The sequence below is a fragment of the Homarus americanus genome, unplaced genomic scaffold (genome assembly GCF_018991925.1).
Source record: "Homarus americanus isolate GMGI-L3 unplaced genomic scaffold, GMGI_Hamer_2.0 scaffold33468, whole genome shotgun sequence".
NCBI lineage: Eukaryota > Metazoa > Arthropoda > Malacostraca > Decapoda > Nephropidae > Homarus > Homarus americanus.
The window spans coordinates 1,589,109-1,605,483 of NW_024714177.1; the positions used below are offsets into that span (position 1 = coordinate 1,589,109).

General features: G+C 41.6%; 1 protein-coding gene across 14 annotated transcripts in view; it reads right to left on the reverse strand.

Moving 5' to 3' along the window:
• The window catches only part of LOC121876480 (NAD(+) hydrolase sarm1-like), a 218,971-nt gene that overhangs the window by 18,010 nt on the left and 184,586 nt on the right, over positions 1–16,375 (reverse strand). For 12 of the 14 annotated variants that reach the window (XM_042381606.1, XM_042381586.1, XM_042381616.1 and 9 more), the window contains 3 exons: positions 6,408–6,617; positions 5,616–5,945; positions 4,983–5,150 (listed from right to left, as the gene is read on the reverse strand). In XM_042381606.1, coding sequence (XP_042237540.1) covers positions 4,983–5,150; positions 5,616–5,945; positions 6,408–6,617 — 708 coding nt within the window. Of the gene's footprint in view, positions 1–4,982; positions 5,151–5,615; positions 5,946–6,407; positions 6,618–10,069; positions 10,128–15,612; positions 16,039–16,375 lie in introns of those variants that run through there. The other 2 variants (XM_042381695.1, XM_042381705.1) reach the window with 2 other exon arrangements.

Consider the following 16,375-nt stretch of genomic DNA (forward strand, 5'->3'; position numbering starts at 1 on the left):
CTGATATTTTTTTTCAATTCTGTAAAAGATTGTATTTCGTCCGAACCAAACCAAATATTACAATATACTGTCGATTCTACACCAAAATGATGTAAAGTGTTGTTATTTTACGCACGAAGCTTCTGGAACAATCGAGGGAAAAAGGTCTATAACTGTAAAAAATTCACTGCCCACATTTAAGATATTGCTCTTCACACCTCATAGCAACACTACTATGGAATATATCCTGCAGACACTCCATGACAAAGACCTAAAAACTATTCACTTACTCCATCCACTCTGCAACGTCTTCATTATCCTCTCACTCGCTAATTGGATCATCAATCTATCAGCTAAAATGTTTTCCCTTTCACCTCCTCCCGAGTCGCATTAAATTAGCGGTCCGGTATGTATAACAAAGTGACAGTGAAGAAATGTCCAGGGGTTATCATGTGAATATCAGAGTACCTCCCACACTCAAGTTTCAACGGAGAAAAAAATATAATCAAGGGGGACTAATCTATCTACGTAGTGCAACCATAGGGCGTGGTGCCACGTAAGAAATAATAGCTACACAGGAAAGCCTCGTTCAGTTATTTATGACAAAAGATGTGTGTTTATATAAGAGAGAACGGTGATGGTGATGCAGTAAATCTGTTCTATATACTGTATTAACTAAGCAGATGTCTTTAAGTACAGTACATTAACAGTAGATACAGTACAGTACATATATTAATATTTCTCAATTTATTCGTATGTAAACAAAGCCATAAGCACAAAACAAAATTCAGAAAGTCTTTAAAAGGGTCAAGTGTGGCAAACAAAACAGGCCAGATATTTAGTTTCAGTTGAGAGAGACATCCTTTTGGTAACTTGATACTGCAGAGATAAAAACTCCACACATGAAATTTAAATCCTCCTCCAAGTCACAAAGGCGTGCAAGATAAATAGAGACTTCGCACACTTGTTAACGTCATCTGAGCTGCATTGTGATTCTAAATGACCTTCCATACATTAACAATATTTAGGATGTCCATGTATTTCTGTTAATCCGAAGACTAATCTTGAGGTATACAGTTCTGCATATCACTATTTATGCAGCCTTTATCGTGGTTAATTTTTGTGTAGCGTTTGACTCTTATAATAAAAACAATCCTTTGTTTGATATGACTTTTTGAAATGGCATATTTCCCCAATTTGTCTTATATTGCTTTCCTTATTTGTGTGTCTTTCTGTTCCTACTTCTAATACCCTGCTTAAACATGCTTGTTAAGGCAACCCTCTACCCATCTGTGATTATTTCTCAAGTGCAGCACAGGGCAACTGCTGTACTTCAGTTATAATGTAGTGCAAACAGCAAGTAAAATTCTCGAGTATGTGTTAATAAAATCGTCCCAGTGGTTACATTCTAAGACCCAGAGTGAAAAAGGTGTTTAAGATCAGGTATGTATATAAAGTATGGCTAACTTGGACGGGGTAGACAATGTAACTCACTTGCAGATCAAAATTACTTAAATTGTAAATATAAAACGGACTGTATTAGGTAATGGATTAATGAATTGCAACTGATAAAATGTTAAATATAATAAGTGAACACCTATTAATGCAAACAACAATTATATCAATGACTATGAATCTGGTGTGATAGCTTAAGGTCTACAGATCGTGCAAAGGCAAAAATATTGATCTTGAATTTTGAAAAGCACAATAAACACTAAATTTAAGTATGATTTTTGTTTCTGTCATTTTTACTGTAAAGGTAAAATTTTCAATGACATAATTGTGAGGTTAACATCATAATACAAGTGTGGCAGAAGACAGCTAAGAGAAGGCTATAAACTGTCGAGACATTTGTGTTAAGATAAAACCCCAAAAGGCAAATTTGGAGGAAGAGAACCGATATGGCAAGGAAGAGTACCGAATTTCAGCGCTTCTGTGTTGGAAATATACAAAGCTTAAATCAATATAAATAATTCTAGGCATCCCGAGGGAAACACCAACGCACATCAGGCACGTACCCAAGTAGGAGGGTACAAAATGTGATGGTCCTTGAGCGGCCCAAAGGTGAGGGGAACTGTTCCCGCTCATGGTGCACCTACACTCACTCTAGTCTATATGGATACTATTATATGTACAGGTACTAGCGAGTCCTTTCTATATGTTTTGTACACTAACAAGCACTATGCAAACACAAGAGCAGCATGAAGTTACTTCAACCAAAATAGAATTAACTAGGCCACAAACAGATGCCTCATTCCAACATTCTCCAGTTAGCTATCAGGGGCAGAATAAATATAAACTTTCACAAAAAACCAATCTGATTATAACTTGCCTACATTTGATTGATTTTTTTTTCATGTTCAGTCATCTACATTAATCACTATCTTGTATATTTTGTTGGATTCAAACTCAATTAACCCATTACCTAAAGGATTTGGGGAAACAGTTTTTCACACTTAGAAAACTAACTGTACTGTATAGTATTCAATTTCAAGACAAAAAGGTGTTTGGGCCTAAGAAACCCTGGGCAAGAAGGGGTAAGACCAGAATAAAGGAAATAACAATGGAATACTGCATAAAGGCAATGATTGGGCATGGCACTTGTCCTGAGCAAAGGGAATAATGATATGGGCATGGCACTTGTCCTGAGCAACGGGAATAATGATAATTATTTAGATGACCATTCCAACTAATGATGTAAATGAAGATATCACAGATCAGTCCTACTCCCAGGTGTAGGAGGCCATTAGTGCAGCTGGCAAGAGCAATGTGTTATTGATCAAGAAGGATTTCAACATAAAATTGTGAATAGATTGGACTGGAGCAAGAGGAGCCAGGAGTAAATTTGCATATGCTCATGTTATGGCCAAGCCGTGAATGCCTCAACAAATTTGCAAACATGAACCAACTGATTATTACGGAGGACAACAATGAGTGAAGTGGGAGTCCCTGGTCGAACATACACAATAACAATAATGCAGTGAATTTATTCTCGTAAGCAGATGATAAGTTACCCCAATTATAAACACCAGATCCTACCTGGGTGTGAGATTCAAAACAGATCATCAGACAGTAAATACAATGATAAAACTAGCAGAAAACATTCATTATATCACTACATAAACAAGTAGACTGTGCTGAATGTAGGAATTACTGAGTTTGTTGAACCACAGGAGTATAATTCTGAAAGGTATTCTGCTAACTGTACTGTACTATCAAGAGGAGAAATGAAATAATCATAAGTGAGATTAATCAAGTCTTCTCTATTTATACGAATTTCATTGTAGTTATTGATACTGTGTGATGATGGTGACTATGGGAGAGCATGAGATTATTTAGGTACTGTATGACAGAAGTAGAAACTAAATGCAGTACAAATAAAGAGGACGCTTATTGTTTGGCCTGATAATACAGTACTGTATAGGAGTTTGGCAAAGTAGCATCTTGTCCTCGATTCCTCAATATCTCTCTAGAGGTACTGTACTTCTGGCAAAGGTAATGGATGACACCGAAGTTGGGGCAAAGCTGTACACTACAACACTTCCATTCAATCCAATATATCTAAACCACCTTATCAAACTCTGGTCAACTCCATCTTGCACCTCTATTTCCATATCTCCTAACTTTTGCATTTCTTTTATCTTTGGATCTTATTTAACCATTTATCTGCTCTTGACCACATTATTTCTTTTTACTTGTAATTTCCTTCTTCCTCTTTCATCGAGAGTAGATACGTCACACGCACATAATAACGTTGGCCCCGATACATAAAAAAATTAGAGTCTTTTAACATCCTCCCTACATACATTTTATCAATGTGAAAGCGAACGCAAATAAAAGAGAATACTGGGTCTAAAAAAAAATAAATAAATACAATAGTGAAATATTACAAATTGGGACAAGAGAAGCAATATATGCTCAAATATCAATTTAACTGTAATATATTAATATCAGACAAGAACATGAGACAGAATGTTTCTTAAACGGCAGATAGTAAAATTTGCGAGTCTTTAGGGAAAGTGAGGTTGAGTTGCAAGAGGAGTGGAACCTTCAGTACAGAACCGTGTTTGTGTGCTGTATGGTGTTGAATCCACATTTCTGTTGACTGTCATCTATACACTGCATCACCATTCTTATGTCATTTATAATAATACAACATTGCATAAACTACCAATAACTTTCAAAAGTCATATCCTAATCATAATTTATAAATCACTTGGGTCTTTATAATGCCTTACCTTGTTCAGCAAACCAACTCTGGAACAACTGACTCTAACTTAAACAAATTTTCTAAGATCTGATAACTGAAGAAGGATACTGGATATACTGTAGTGAGGAAGATAATGAAGACAGAGCAATGGATGATGTTGTTGAAGTAAAATCTGGAGGACAGTATGGCACTGAGGAAGCACTTGCATGGGGGGTAACAGTTATGAGGAAGCCGACTTAAGTCCTGTTGCCGATTTAAATGTCCGAGGAGCACAAAATATACACAGCCAAGTAATATGAGTGAATACTAGTGTAGCCGAGTTGGTTAATCAAAATACTAATAATAAATTCATAAATTGAAAAGGAATCATATTATTGAATAATTCTGAGTAAAACACAGCACGATGCTTCAAACATCTTGGAAACCTATTCAGTAAAGATATACAGTATGAAGGATTTTTAAGGTAATTATACAGTACCATACAAAGTTTTCACACAAATTACAGCGGAGAAAAAATGGGGATGGATACTGAAAAGACAGTAACGAGGCCATTACAGTGGTTACTCCCTGAAACCCACTCAAAAGGATCCGTGAAATTCTAAGTTGACTTGAAGCGAAACAAGGACAAAAGTGTTGATAGAGACTGGACTAGGTAAAGGAGAATAATAAAAAAGAGTAGAATTACAGTGAGGAAAATGCAACTATGAACATCATCATATATTTACAGAAAAGTTATCCAGAAACCTTCTTCAGTTACATAACTTCCTACAGACGGTGAAGACAATAGACTTACCTGTGAGATAGCTGCGGCCTTCTCTGCTGTAATACCGTCGACCTCTATCTTCGCTTTGGTTGCAGCCTTTTTGGACAATTCTGCATAGGATACGTCGCCTGCCTGCAGTTTTCTAGATTCTGATGACTGGCCCGAAGCAGATTCATAGCTGTTCTTATCGGTCACAACCTGCAAAAACCATAAATTGAACTTAATTACTATAGTTCAAAATTATCACATGAATATCATATCATAAGGAATACTGCACTGTACTCCTATAACCTTTCTTTTCTAATTTGTGTTCTCAATAATAACACTTAATAAAATATATCATTAAACGGTATAAAACACAGGTACTCGTTATTAATACCTTATCCAAAAGTTATATTTCATTCCCGCTTAAATGCAGTGGAATATGTGCTTCGGAGATCAAGTAAATTAAGAGCACAGTTCTATACACTAAGAGAAAAAAATAACTTTGAACAAGTCTAATTATCCCAACTTTGTGTAAAAGGAGACGAAACATATTTTCAGTACTCCCATACATTACCTTACAGAATATAATGCATACTTGTACGATATGTATATTGTACAGTACTTTAAAGATCAACGATTGTAAAAATGCTTAACTTCACACATTAGTTGGGGTCTCACCTTTGTTTTTGAGGAAGACGTCACTTTCTTTTGTTCAAACTTTAACTCTTTGGGATTATTGCCATTGGTTGAACCTGAGGTGAGGGGTGAAGAACTGAGCTGATCCGGTTGAACCGAGAGGTTCTGTAGATCAAAGTCATCCTCCACGCCAGGGAGTGCCAGCTGCTCTGTTGACCCCATCTGGAGGGCATCATTAAGGGCATCCATAGAGCCCATGTTAAAACCTGAAGCCTTGCGTTTGTTAAAGCCTGCCTGAAGACTGGCGGCAGATGCGTTCTGCTGCATGGCTGCGTTGCTGGCAAGGGACATGGATCGGTTATAGTTGCTTTGCTGTTGAGAAAAAAGAACTAATTAATCAATGCCCCATGAAAGCAGTTTATAATGACAATTATTTACATCAAATAATTTATTTACACTGTTTGATATTCTCTACACATTAGTAATAAGCCGGTTCATGTAAGCAGTGGTAAAAAATACTGTACTGTACTGTACAACTATGAAAACCTCTCCTTAATATGTAACTAGGCCACTTTCAATATATGCAGTATATATATATATATATATATATATATATATATATATATATATATATATATATATATATATATATATATATATATATATATATATATATATATATATAAAGAATGGTAATTTTATTTGTGCAGACATGAAGGAAGAAACAAGACAATGAAATATGGCAACACACAATCATAGAGGAACAGACACAGTGGATAATTTATCTTTTTTCCCCCTGCTAACTAATTTTGAGACCTGAGACAGGTAACTTACTGATGTCATTTCACTGATGTTGGACTTGACTTCAGACATAGACGACTTGAGCTCTGAGAGGTTCGATTTGTTGATGCTCGAGGACTTGTGTTCACTTGTGTTACTAGAAGACTTGACTTCGCTTAAGTTTGTGGATGAGTGAGAGTGCGACGTGTGCTGCGATCTCTTCAGTTGACTGCTGCTCGTACTCCGGCTGCTGCTCATGTGCTGCTGTAAAAGGAAATCTCTATGAAACTCAACAGTCTAGCAACAGCATCACTGATACTCTTACATGAGACAGCAAAAACAGGAAAAGCAATTACAGTATACTAACTGTATAAAAATTGAATAAACAGTTAGAATAATTTAATATATTAACATCTGACAATTGCATTATATAAACAATTCGAATAAATTAATATCAATATCTGACAATACCATTGCAGTATATAAATATAACACAGCAGCTTTAGTAAGTAGAATACTGTAACATACTGTATAACTGTATCCTATTTACTTTTTATGGGACATTAACCTTTGAAGGTTACGATAGATAAGTCTCCCCCCTTCTCCCATTTTGTATAAGCTACAGTACATACAAGAATATGGCATGATGTATTGTGGCTGACGTCGGATAAATCATTGTACGCCCCATGCATCCCCTCCCCCTCTGACCCTTGGATGTGGGGTTTTAATATACTGTATCTCTACTCCCCATTTTTTTTTATTCCAGCTGCTGTACTATTTACCATTTCCAGAGCTTTTATTTTTAACTGAAATCTAAATCATACTATGGCGCACACTCAAATATTGCATCATTATTTTTTACTGAGTATATATACAGTATATAAATATTTATGTACACCAAAAGCCTCACAGGAGGAAAGTAGTGTTGGAACATCCATGCTGCCAGAGGTCGGGCAGGGGAGCCGAGCCTCCTCACCTGGGTTGGCCATAACCAACACGTTACATGACCTGGTGACCTCCCTTATGATTTATGACCGACGTGTTTATGTTAGTATCATTAAGTGAACTCAGCAGTCTGCTACCCCTCCACTGATGGTGAGGTAGGGAGGGGGTTGAATCATGCCTGCCACACAAGTCTCCCCAAATGAAAATAGTACAAAATCAATTAGTCTTCTTTCTAACCAATAGTAAGTACAAAACACAATGCCATTAATCCTTCATAGCAAGTGTGTTCAAAGGGCATGTTATTCTGTATAACTTGTTCAGTGTAGTTAAGGAGAGCCCAACCAGTAATGACACACCCTAGTTGCCTCACTGCGCGGCACACGGGTAAACTCCTTATGTAATAAATCCCCCAATAAATATACTGCGCTATAAATCATGGCCGCACCGGCAAACTAGTCCCATAAAATTCTTGTAATAACAAAACGTGAAAACTCTCATCGAATGGATCAGAATGGAGTACAGGATTATGTAAAGAGGAGCGGTAAATGAAGTTGATATCCAGAGGCTGGCGACCCCTACATCACCCGCCCATACCGACCAACCCAGACAACATTTACGGCTCTAGGAAGCCTTGTATAGAGGTATCTTATCCTCTAACGTCACCCTCAACCTGCAACTAGAGATAGAATAATTCGCTCATCAGTCAATCACGACAATAATATACTTCATTACCGTCTTAAGACCAACCAACGTTCGGCGCGATATATCCAGCGGCTCGCCCTCGGTCCACAGTAACGGGCGGTCACAGCTCAACCGTCACTCCTAGTGCCGATCTGTTCCCAGCTCGAAATTTGAAGCCAGAGATCTCAATAGCAACCAAACAGCGGACACACTGATGCATCTCTTTAAATAAACTAATATCCAATATGCACACAATTGTAAAATATTCAAGCTAAACCAAGAAATACGACCCACGTTAACCCTCCCTCCACCTCCTTACAAATTAGGTGTACTACTAAGGCTCCTCCCTAACTCCGGGCTGCATACTCCCACCAATCGCCTCCCCTCCTCCCTTAGGTAACAAAGAAGGAATATGAATCGTGCATCATTGTATGGGTCCTGTAAATCACTGTACTGTTAATCAGAGGCACGACTCTCTCAGTTCATATCAGTATCTACCTCGCCAAATGGTAGGAACTCCTCTTCAACTAACAAACTTACACAGTGGTCCACCCAGTAAAGAAAGGTTGAGCGCACTTCTCTGAGGGAATCTTTGGCGCGTAAATGTACAGTAGATGAAAAAATTTCCGATATTGTGGCTTTTACATGTACCCGAATTTAATCTTTCGGTACTCAAATAACTTACGGCAAAACGAGAGCCTTATCATTGCTACGTACAAACTCGGGAATCACCGAAACTTAACTTACTTTCCAAAACGAAATCTATTCACAAAATTATACACGTGAATTTGAGAAACATTTTATTACCTATCTTATCTACACTGTAAGCAAGTTTTACACATACTGTAGTTCAGCGTCATGGTGCGAGATTCATTTACTTATCACAGTTTAATCCAACTTTTTATAAATAGTTCAAGAGGAAAGAGTGTACTGTTTATTAAAGACGCGTGTCGCAACGTATCAGTTCTAGCGTCTTACATGATAAAATAGTTATCACGTGGGAAATTATCAACCCAAACACAACATACTCATTAAAGATAGCTTATCCTAGTCACTATACAGGTACTGTAGTATTTACATGGGTGTGATGGTGGAATACGCTCACTATCCTGGTCAAAACATATTATATTCACTGCAGATCACAACAGACTAGGATACTTTTCTTATTATGCCTGTGACAAGAATCCGGGCAGGGAAAAACTTATATAACCTCGTCCATCAGTGTTATAGCCTATCATTAACGAGTTACGACACAGTGTATCATCGTGGGTACTCAACCTGACTCGACTGATATACGTAAGTCTCCCTCAGGTAGTAACTGGTAATTTAAGGACCCGACCAATATGGTGTTGCGGGCCGTTGACTTGACTTTTTTCTCTCTCAATTGGATGATTACAGTATCACCCCGCCTACATCATCCCCTTAGTGACATGCCCCACCAACCATCACCATCTTCCGCACCACAACCACCAACACGCCCCTCACCACAACCATCCCCCCTCACTACAACAACCACCACCATCTTCTCGTCAACAAACACACAACGACCCAAATAACCCAATTCTCAAGTTTATCTACTGTATAGTGAAGTGTGTTACCTCGTGTTAGGTTGTTAACTTTCCCAGACTCAAGCGAGTGTGGGAGCTGGCAAGTACTGTAATGAAATTCTTTAATGTATTATTCTGTGCTGCTTTGGTCAATAAACACACTATCTATCTATCTGCGTTGGTGAGAAGGACCGCCACACTTCATCCTTATAACATCTCCGACAACTCGAGATTATCACACATCTCTCTCACAATTACCCAAAACAATTATATTACACTACACACTGCACTTAAGACAAGTACATATTTACACACCTGTCGGATTACGTAATAAAAAAAATCCTCCACGATAGAGAAAGGTGACAAGAGGTATTAAGCGAGGCAGCAGTACGGAGGTGCGAGGCGACGGACAACACGGAGACGGACAGCGAGACCTGCCAGACATACTTCACTCCATGTACGTATAAACACTTTCTAGTTTACTCACAGTGTTGCTTCTCGAGTGATCAAGTGTGACAGAAGCTACGGCAACAAGTGTCCTACCGTGTGTGCGTGGAGAGAGAGCCGGGCCAGGTGCCACGCCGCTGTGTAAGATACGGTGCCCAGGTGCCAACTGTTCGCCTCTTACAAGCACCAGCGGGAAGTGGGTGGACTGAACACCACTTGCCGACCTACTCGTATATAAAAAAGGCACGTAGGCGTAATATACCGTCCAGGCCATGAACCTTCACAGGAAACGTGTAGTGTGAAGGTGTGGGGGAAGGGGGAGGGGAGGGGGCCATGAGATGACCCTAGGTGTGGGTCATGAGTTGTGGTAACGATACAACATTTATATTGTCATACACGGAGGGCAGGAAACATGAGAAGGGTGACTAGCGCCCCGCCCCAACGTACCCAGCAGACCAGCCCCCTCCCCGCCCCGATCCAAGACTCGTCTCTCACACCAACACACATCACTCCCACCCACAAATTGATCTTTTTGTTTTTTTTTAATTCAAATGTCCCGCGACGTAAAGATTAAGTGTCCCGATAAACCTACAACCACACCAAAAGGATAAACACTTATCAACACAAACAAACAATAATAAACATACTCGTTCTCTTCTCTTTTGGGTAGATTTAATTTTCATGAGACAATATAAATAAACTATCGGCAAAAGCTCGTTGTGTAACTCTTGGCAGGGAGGAGGGTTTGGGGGGGGGGCACCTACACCAGCCTGTCCAGTGACCGCCCCCCACTGGCGACGCGCGCACCCTTATTATGCATCACAGGGCCATCGGCGGCTTAACGTGGCCACGCCCTCCCCCACCACTACCGCCCTCCCTCCCTACCACGACACTTCCTAGTCCTCACACTCCCTCCCACACTCCATTCTTCACCACAATACTCCATTCATGTTTATATTCACCGCTACTGACAGGTGTTGTCCTCCCCTTAGTGCCACACCACCCGCGTACCCCATGTGAGAGCCAGGCCACACACTCCATCATCGTCTAACTCCATCTCCATAGCAACTTCAATCGCCGCTGAGTACTTCTACAGGTGTTGTATCCTGAGTCACCTGCACGACCAATACGTCATCAATGTCAACAATAACACGGGCGCCCTGTGGTCCTCCCCCGGGGTGTGGGTACTAAAGTCATATTATCCTTACCGCCAGATACCTTGCATTTTATCTCCCCAAACGAGTTGAAACAAACGGTAAAACAATTGGTCAGTTGCGAGAGGGAGGCAGTGTTGGTCTTTCCTTCAACACACGGCATCAAGGACAGACACACCCCTTGGCACACAACCTAAACATCGGCATAGTTTTGGGGAGGTTTATGTATTTGTTATTATCTTGCAGCCTGTCATCCACACCTATCTGAGTATCATGGCACGCACCTTACCACAAGCCTCCTGCTGGCCCTCACAGTGCCCCGCCCCGCCCCACACTCACCACTCCACTAGGTCCCTCTCTCACACCAAGACAACAATGAACTAACCAGCATCTACTAACGTAATATAACAATACACAGATGAGAGAGTTGGGAGATACACTGAGGAACAAGACAAGACTCGCCGTGTGATGCGACTCAACATGACACAAGGAGCAGCACAAGACGTCGTTATGAAGAGGCAGTGTAGATTTATTCTCCTCCAGGCACACACCCACACACCTAGCGCCTCTCTCACCCACACACCTAGCGCCTCTCTCACCCACACACCTGGAGCCTCTCTCACCCACTCCTCACACATACAGCTGAGGAAAATATACAAACCTCCTTCTCCTCTTCCATTCCATCAGCTCAGTTCATCACACACACACACACACACACACACACACGACCCTCAAGACGTACATGTAGTGCCAAACACTACACTCTGGAGGATGGTTGGGTCGTCGCTGCCTCACTGCTGCCCCGTCTAAAATTCCTACGAGGGAAGAATAAAGTGTTAACCATCATAGCAGGGTGGGTGGGGTCATATCATCCGCACGGCACAATGAGCGTGTGGACCTTACTACCCCCTCCCCCTCCCCCTGAGTTAGTTGTATACGTCGTGTCGTGGTGTATACGGTGGAACTCGAAGAATGCGTGCGTCTATACGTCACTCGGCAGAAGGGGGGAAGGTGAGATTTATGCCTGGGTCGTGTCGGCTGCAGGGATTATTTATTTTGACGTTCCACCACAATCTCTGAACCTCCACAAGCGTAGCCGGTAACTGAGAACCTTCAGCTGATACTCGAAACGTTTAGAGTTATCCGAGGGTCACTCAAGTCTTTTTTTAAGGGTTTATTAATGAAAATATAATTGACACTGACTTTTCTTTAGCCATTTACGTCATCCATGGTGTCAATCACAGCTGTCGGGAAGTAATAAGTCTGGCATCGAGGTTCTCTTGTAACTGACACGGACATAGGACACCACCCCTCCCTCTCTCTACCATGCATCTCAACATCCATTTTCCCTCATTCTTCCCATACTTTCACTTCCTCCGTGGAATTACAAGCCGATATTGAGAGTAAAACAAATGAGTGAGAGAGAGATTACAAGGGTCAGTTACCAAGACACAGCAACAATCGGTCCGCTGTTTTTGGAAGCCACGTGACGGTTGGCCATAAACTGATCAGCTAACTCTTGCATAAACAAACATACCGGGATGCTATTATGGAAGTGGCCTGACCAAACACAATAAACGGCAACACAAAACACCAAATACAAAACCAATGTATTTTTTTTACCAGGAGCAACACAATGTAAAACAAATGACTGTCACTATCAACACCTACGACAACACAAATGCAAACATACATAGACGATGAGGCTCCTCCTTTCAGCAACACAGCACTGAACCACAAAGAGTTACAGTAAAGACAAATCACGACCACAAAGCAACTCTTAGAACACAAATTAACACTCATAAACTAACTCTTTAAGAACACAAATCCACTTAACAAGAACACAAATCCACTCATCTCACTCACGCCATTAGAGAGAGAGAGAGAGAGAGAGAGAGAGAGAGAGAGAGAGAGAGAGATAAAAGTAAAAAAAAAAGAAGATAATTAACAGGTACAGGTAATAGCCTCTAACCTGCAGGTAAATATTCACTGGATCCTTAAACTGTGGAAAATGTTCAGAGCTTAGCAAAATAATGTGGCCATAAAGAACGGGTTAAAACTATTAACTTCTACACACTAATTTTCTTATGTGTATTTATAATCTATTTTCTTGGTTGATAGAAATAACCGATTTTGTGGATATGATGATAATAAGAACAGTAGTAGTAGTAGCAATAACAATACTAATAATAATTAATAACAAAAACAACAATTAATTATTATAAGTTAATTATCCTTGTTCCTATCATCACCATCAACTAATTACAGCAACGAGCAAATCAGGTCAGGTTGGGTCGAGGCGCACGCTATCCCCACCAATCACCTCGAGGCCTGCACGGTAGGTAAGTTAGGTAGGCTTGCACCGGCGGCCAATCAACGCACAAGCCTGTAATCTGCGGCCAAAAATTGCAAACACGAAGCTATACGCAGCACGAGTGAGGTCAGCTTAATCCCGGGTCAAGGTCAGGCGTTACAGAGGTCAGCTGAGGTCATCCTGCAACACGACTTATTACGGGTTTTGACTTCCTGGTTTGTGTGTGAAAACAAAATGACTATCACTTTGGCCAGAGAAGATAAGGTCAACAGCCAATTTAGAAAAGGTGAAACAGCAAGACAAGTGAATATATGTGTGTGTGTGTGTGTGTGTGTGTGTGTGTGTGTGTGTGTGTGTGTGTGTGTGTGTTGTGTTGACACTGGCAGGAGGGCGTGATGGATACCCCTGTCTCATACCGTATGTAGAACACCTCACCCTCTCCTTTACAATTAATCTCTGCTCAGACCAACACGGAACTCTGATTATCCCGTGGGCGTGTGGGCGTAGGACCCTCAGTAGGTTGAGGAGGAAGAGAGGGAAGGGGAGTAGGTAGGGGAGGGGAGTAGGTAGGGGAGGGGAGTAGGTAGGGGAGGAGGAAGAGAGGGGAGGGGAAGAGAGGGTAATTGAGCGTTTAACTATTTGCTCAAGGTAAGGTGATGAAGTGTGTGTGTGAAGGAAGGTGGAGGGAGGGAGAGAGAGGAATAATATCGTATAAATAGAAGCAGGAAGAGAGGGAGGGGGGAAAGAAGGGAAGGGAGGAAGGTAGACAGAGAGAGGGATGGAGGACACACACACACAAGGGCAGCTATGAACCGTGACGTGAAGGCCGCTTGGCAGGTATTTACTCAATCTTCTCCATTTATGTCATTTCCCTGGAGTCATTCTGCCTCTGTACCCCAAGATACATTACACCAGCGAGTAGTTCATCACGTCTGCTTACTGTAACCCAAATAAGGTCATTTTCCAGTGAGGTGCAGTACTTTATACGGGTCACCTGAGGATTAACCCCCCCTAGCTTATTTCACCTGAAGATTAAACACCCTAACATTACCTGGGGAGGAGGGGGTTAAATTAGATTAGGTTGTTAATGAACTTAAGGTGAAATAAACTTGGGGTGCTAATCTTCAGGTGATCTCCTTCATATCTAGTGAAAGGTCCACACAGAAGGATGCACGACCTCTCCCCTCCCCTCTAAATTCGGCGCACCTCCCCAGGCTTATTTTTAGTGACGACCATTGTAAACAGATTCACTGGACCTTCAGCGCAACGGGAGCCAACTGAGGGGGGTGGGGGGTGCTCTGTGTGTGTGTCAGTCAGGCGGTGTTGTTGTTGTTGGCTGCTAATAATGATGATGGTTACTACAAGGTCCGCCGAATGTGTGGTCATGACCCGCCGCGTGAGACCTGGAGGCGGGTGGGCGTGCATACCTGCTGAGCTGCCCACACATACCTTACCTTACCTTACCAACCAACCTAACCCCTTCAGCGGCAACAAACACCTACGCCTCTCTCTCCTTTGTATCAACACTTGTTCTCGCTATTCTATAAGATAATAAATATTCACAGCTGAAACGAAACAAGTGAGTGTACTGTACTGTCAAACTAACCCACGAAGAGTCACAGTCACTTAAACACACAGATGAAAGAATCAGAATCACTAAAGCACACAATTAAAAGTATCAGAATCACTTAATCAAACTGACACGTCGACACAGCAGTTAAAACTATAAGGTTACGAGTCAGGTAGGTAGTTATGAGTCAGGTAGGTAGTTATGAGTCAGGTAGGTAGTTATGAGTCAGGTAGGTAGTTATGAGTCAGGTAGGTAGTTATGAGTCAGGTAGGTAGTTACGAATCAGGTAGGTAGTTATGAGTCAGGTAGGTAGTTACGAGTCAGGTAGGTAGTTATGAGTCAGCTAGATAGTTACGAGTCAGGTAGATAGTTACGAGTCAGGTAGATAGTTACGAGTCAGGTAGATAGTTACGAGTCAGGTAGGTAGTTATGAGTCAGGTAGATAGTTACGAATCAGGTAGGTAGTTATGAGTCAGCTAGATAGTTACGAGTCAGGTAGATAGTTACGAGTCAGGTAGATAGTTACGAGTCAGGTAGGTAGTTACGAGTCAGGTAGGTAGTTAGTCTTGTGGCGTAGAACCTTAAACACTCTGGTGCAGACCTTGCCGAAAGTCATGGTGAGCGATGAGGCGCGTGGTAGTGTCCTCTACAACCTGTGCTGACTGGTTGGTGGTGTTGACTGGTGCTGACTGGTACCTCCCACACCGTCCTACCTCAACACCATACACCGTCCTCCACTGCAAGGTCCTCCTCAAGTCTTAACAGAAAACGGGGAGGAGGAGGCGGTGTTTATAGCGTCTACGGTATCTCAACACTCAACATTCCTCGGTATTATCGGTTACACGAGAAGCTTCGAGCCATCCAACTTGACTCCAACACAACCAAATTGACAGGCAGGTTCCTTCTCCTTACGTGGTTAGGTGAGTCTCCGCACAACACACACAAGAGAGTGCGAGAGTCGAGGGTAGAGTGCTGTTGAGAGACCCGGCACACCAGCTAGCTACCTCCCTCCGTCTCCTCACACGACTAACTGAAACCTCCCCTACCCACTGCTGCGAATATATATATATGTGTGTGTGTGGGGGTAAGCAGGAGCCCCCAACATGACGTGGCCAAACGCACATGAACGTCCACACACAACACCTACACGCCGTTGAGTGTGTACATAAAGTCACAGCAGGAACATGTTGTCAACAGTTGGCTGAAGAACCGGCGGCTTCTGGTAACCCCCGCCATTCTTGGAGCTCATCCCGATTCTTTTTTTAAACAGCGATTTACTTATGGTTTTTGTCGTGGTGGTGAGGGTGCCAGCGTGTAGCAGCCGGGCAGAGTCTCCGTCAATATTATAACAAGACAGTACAGCG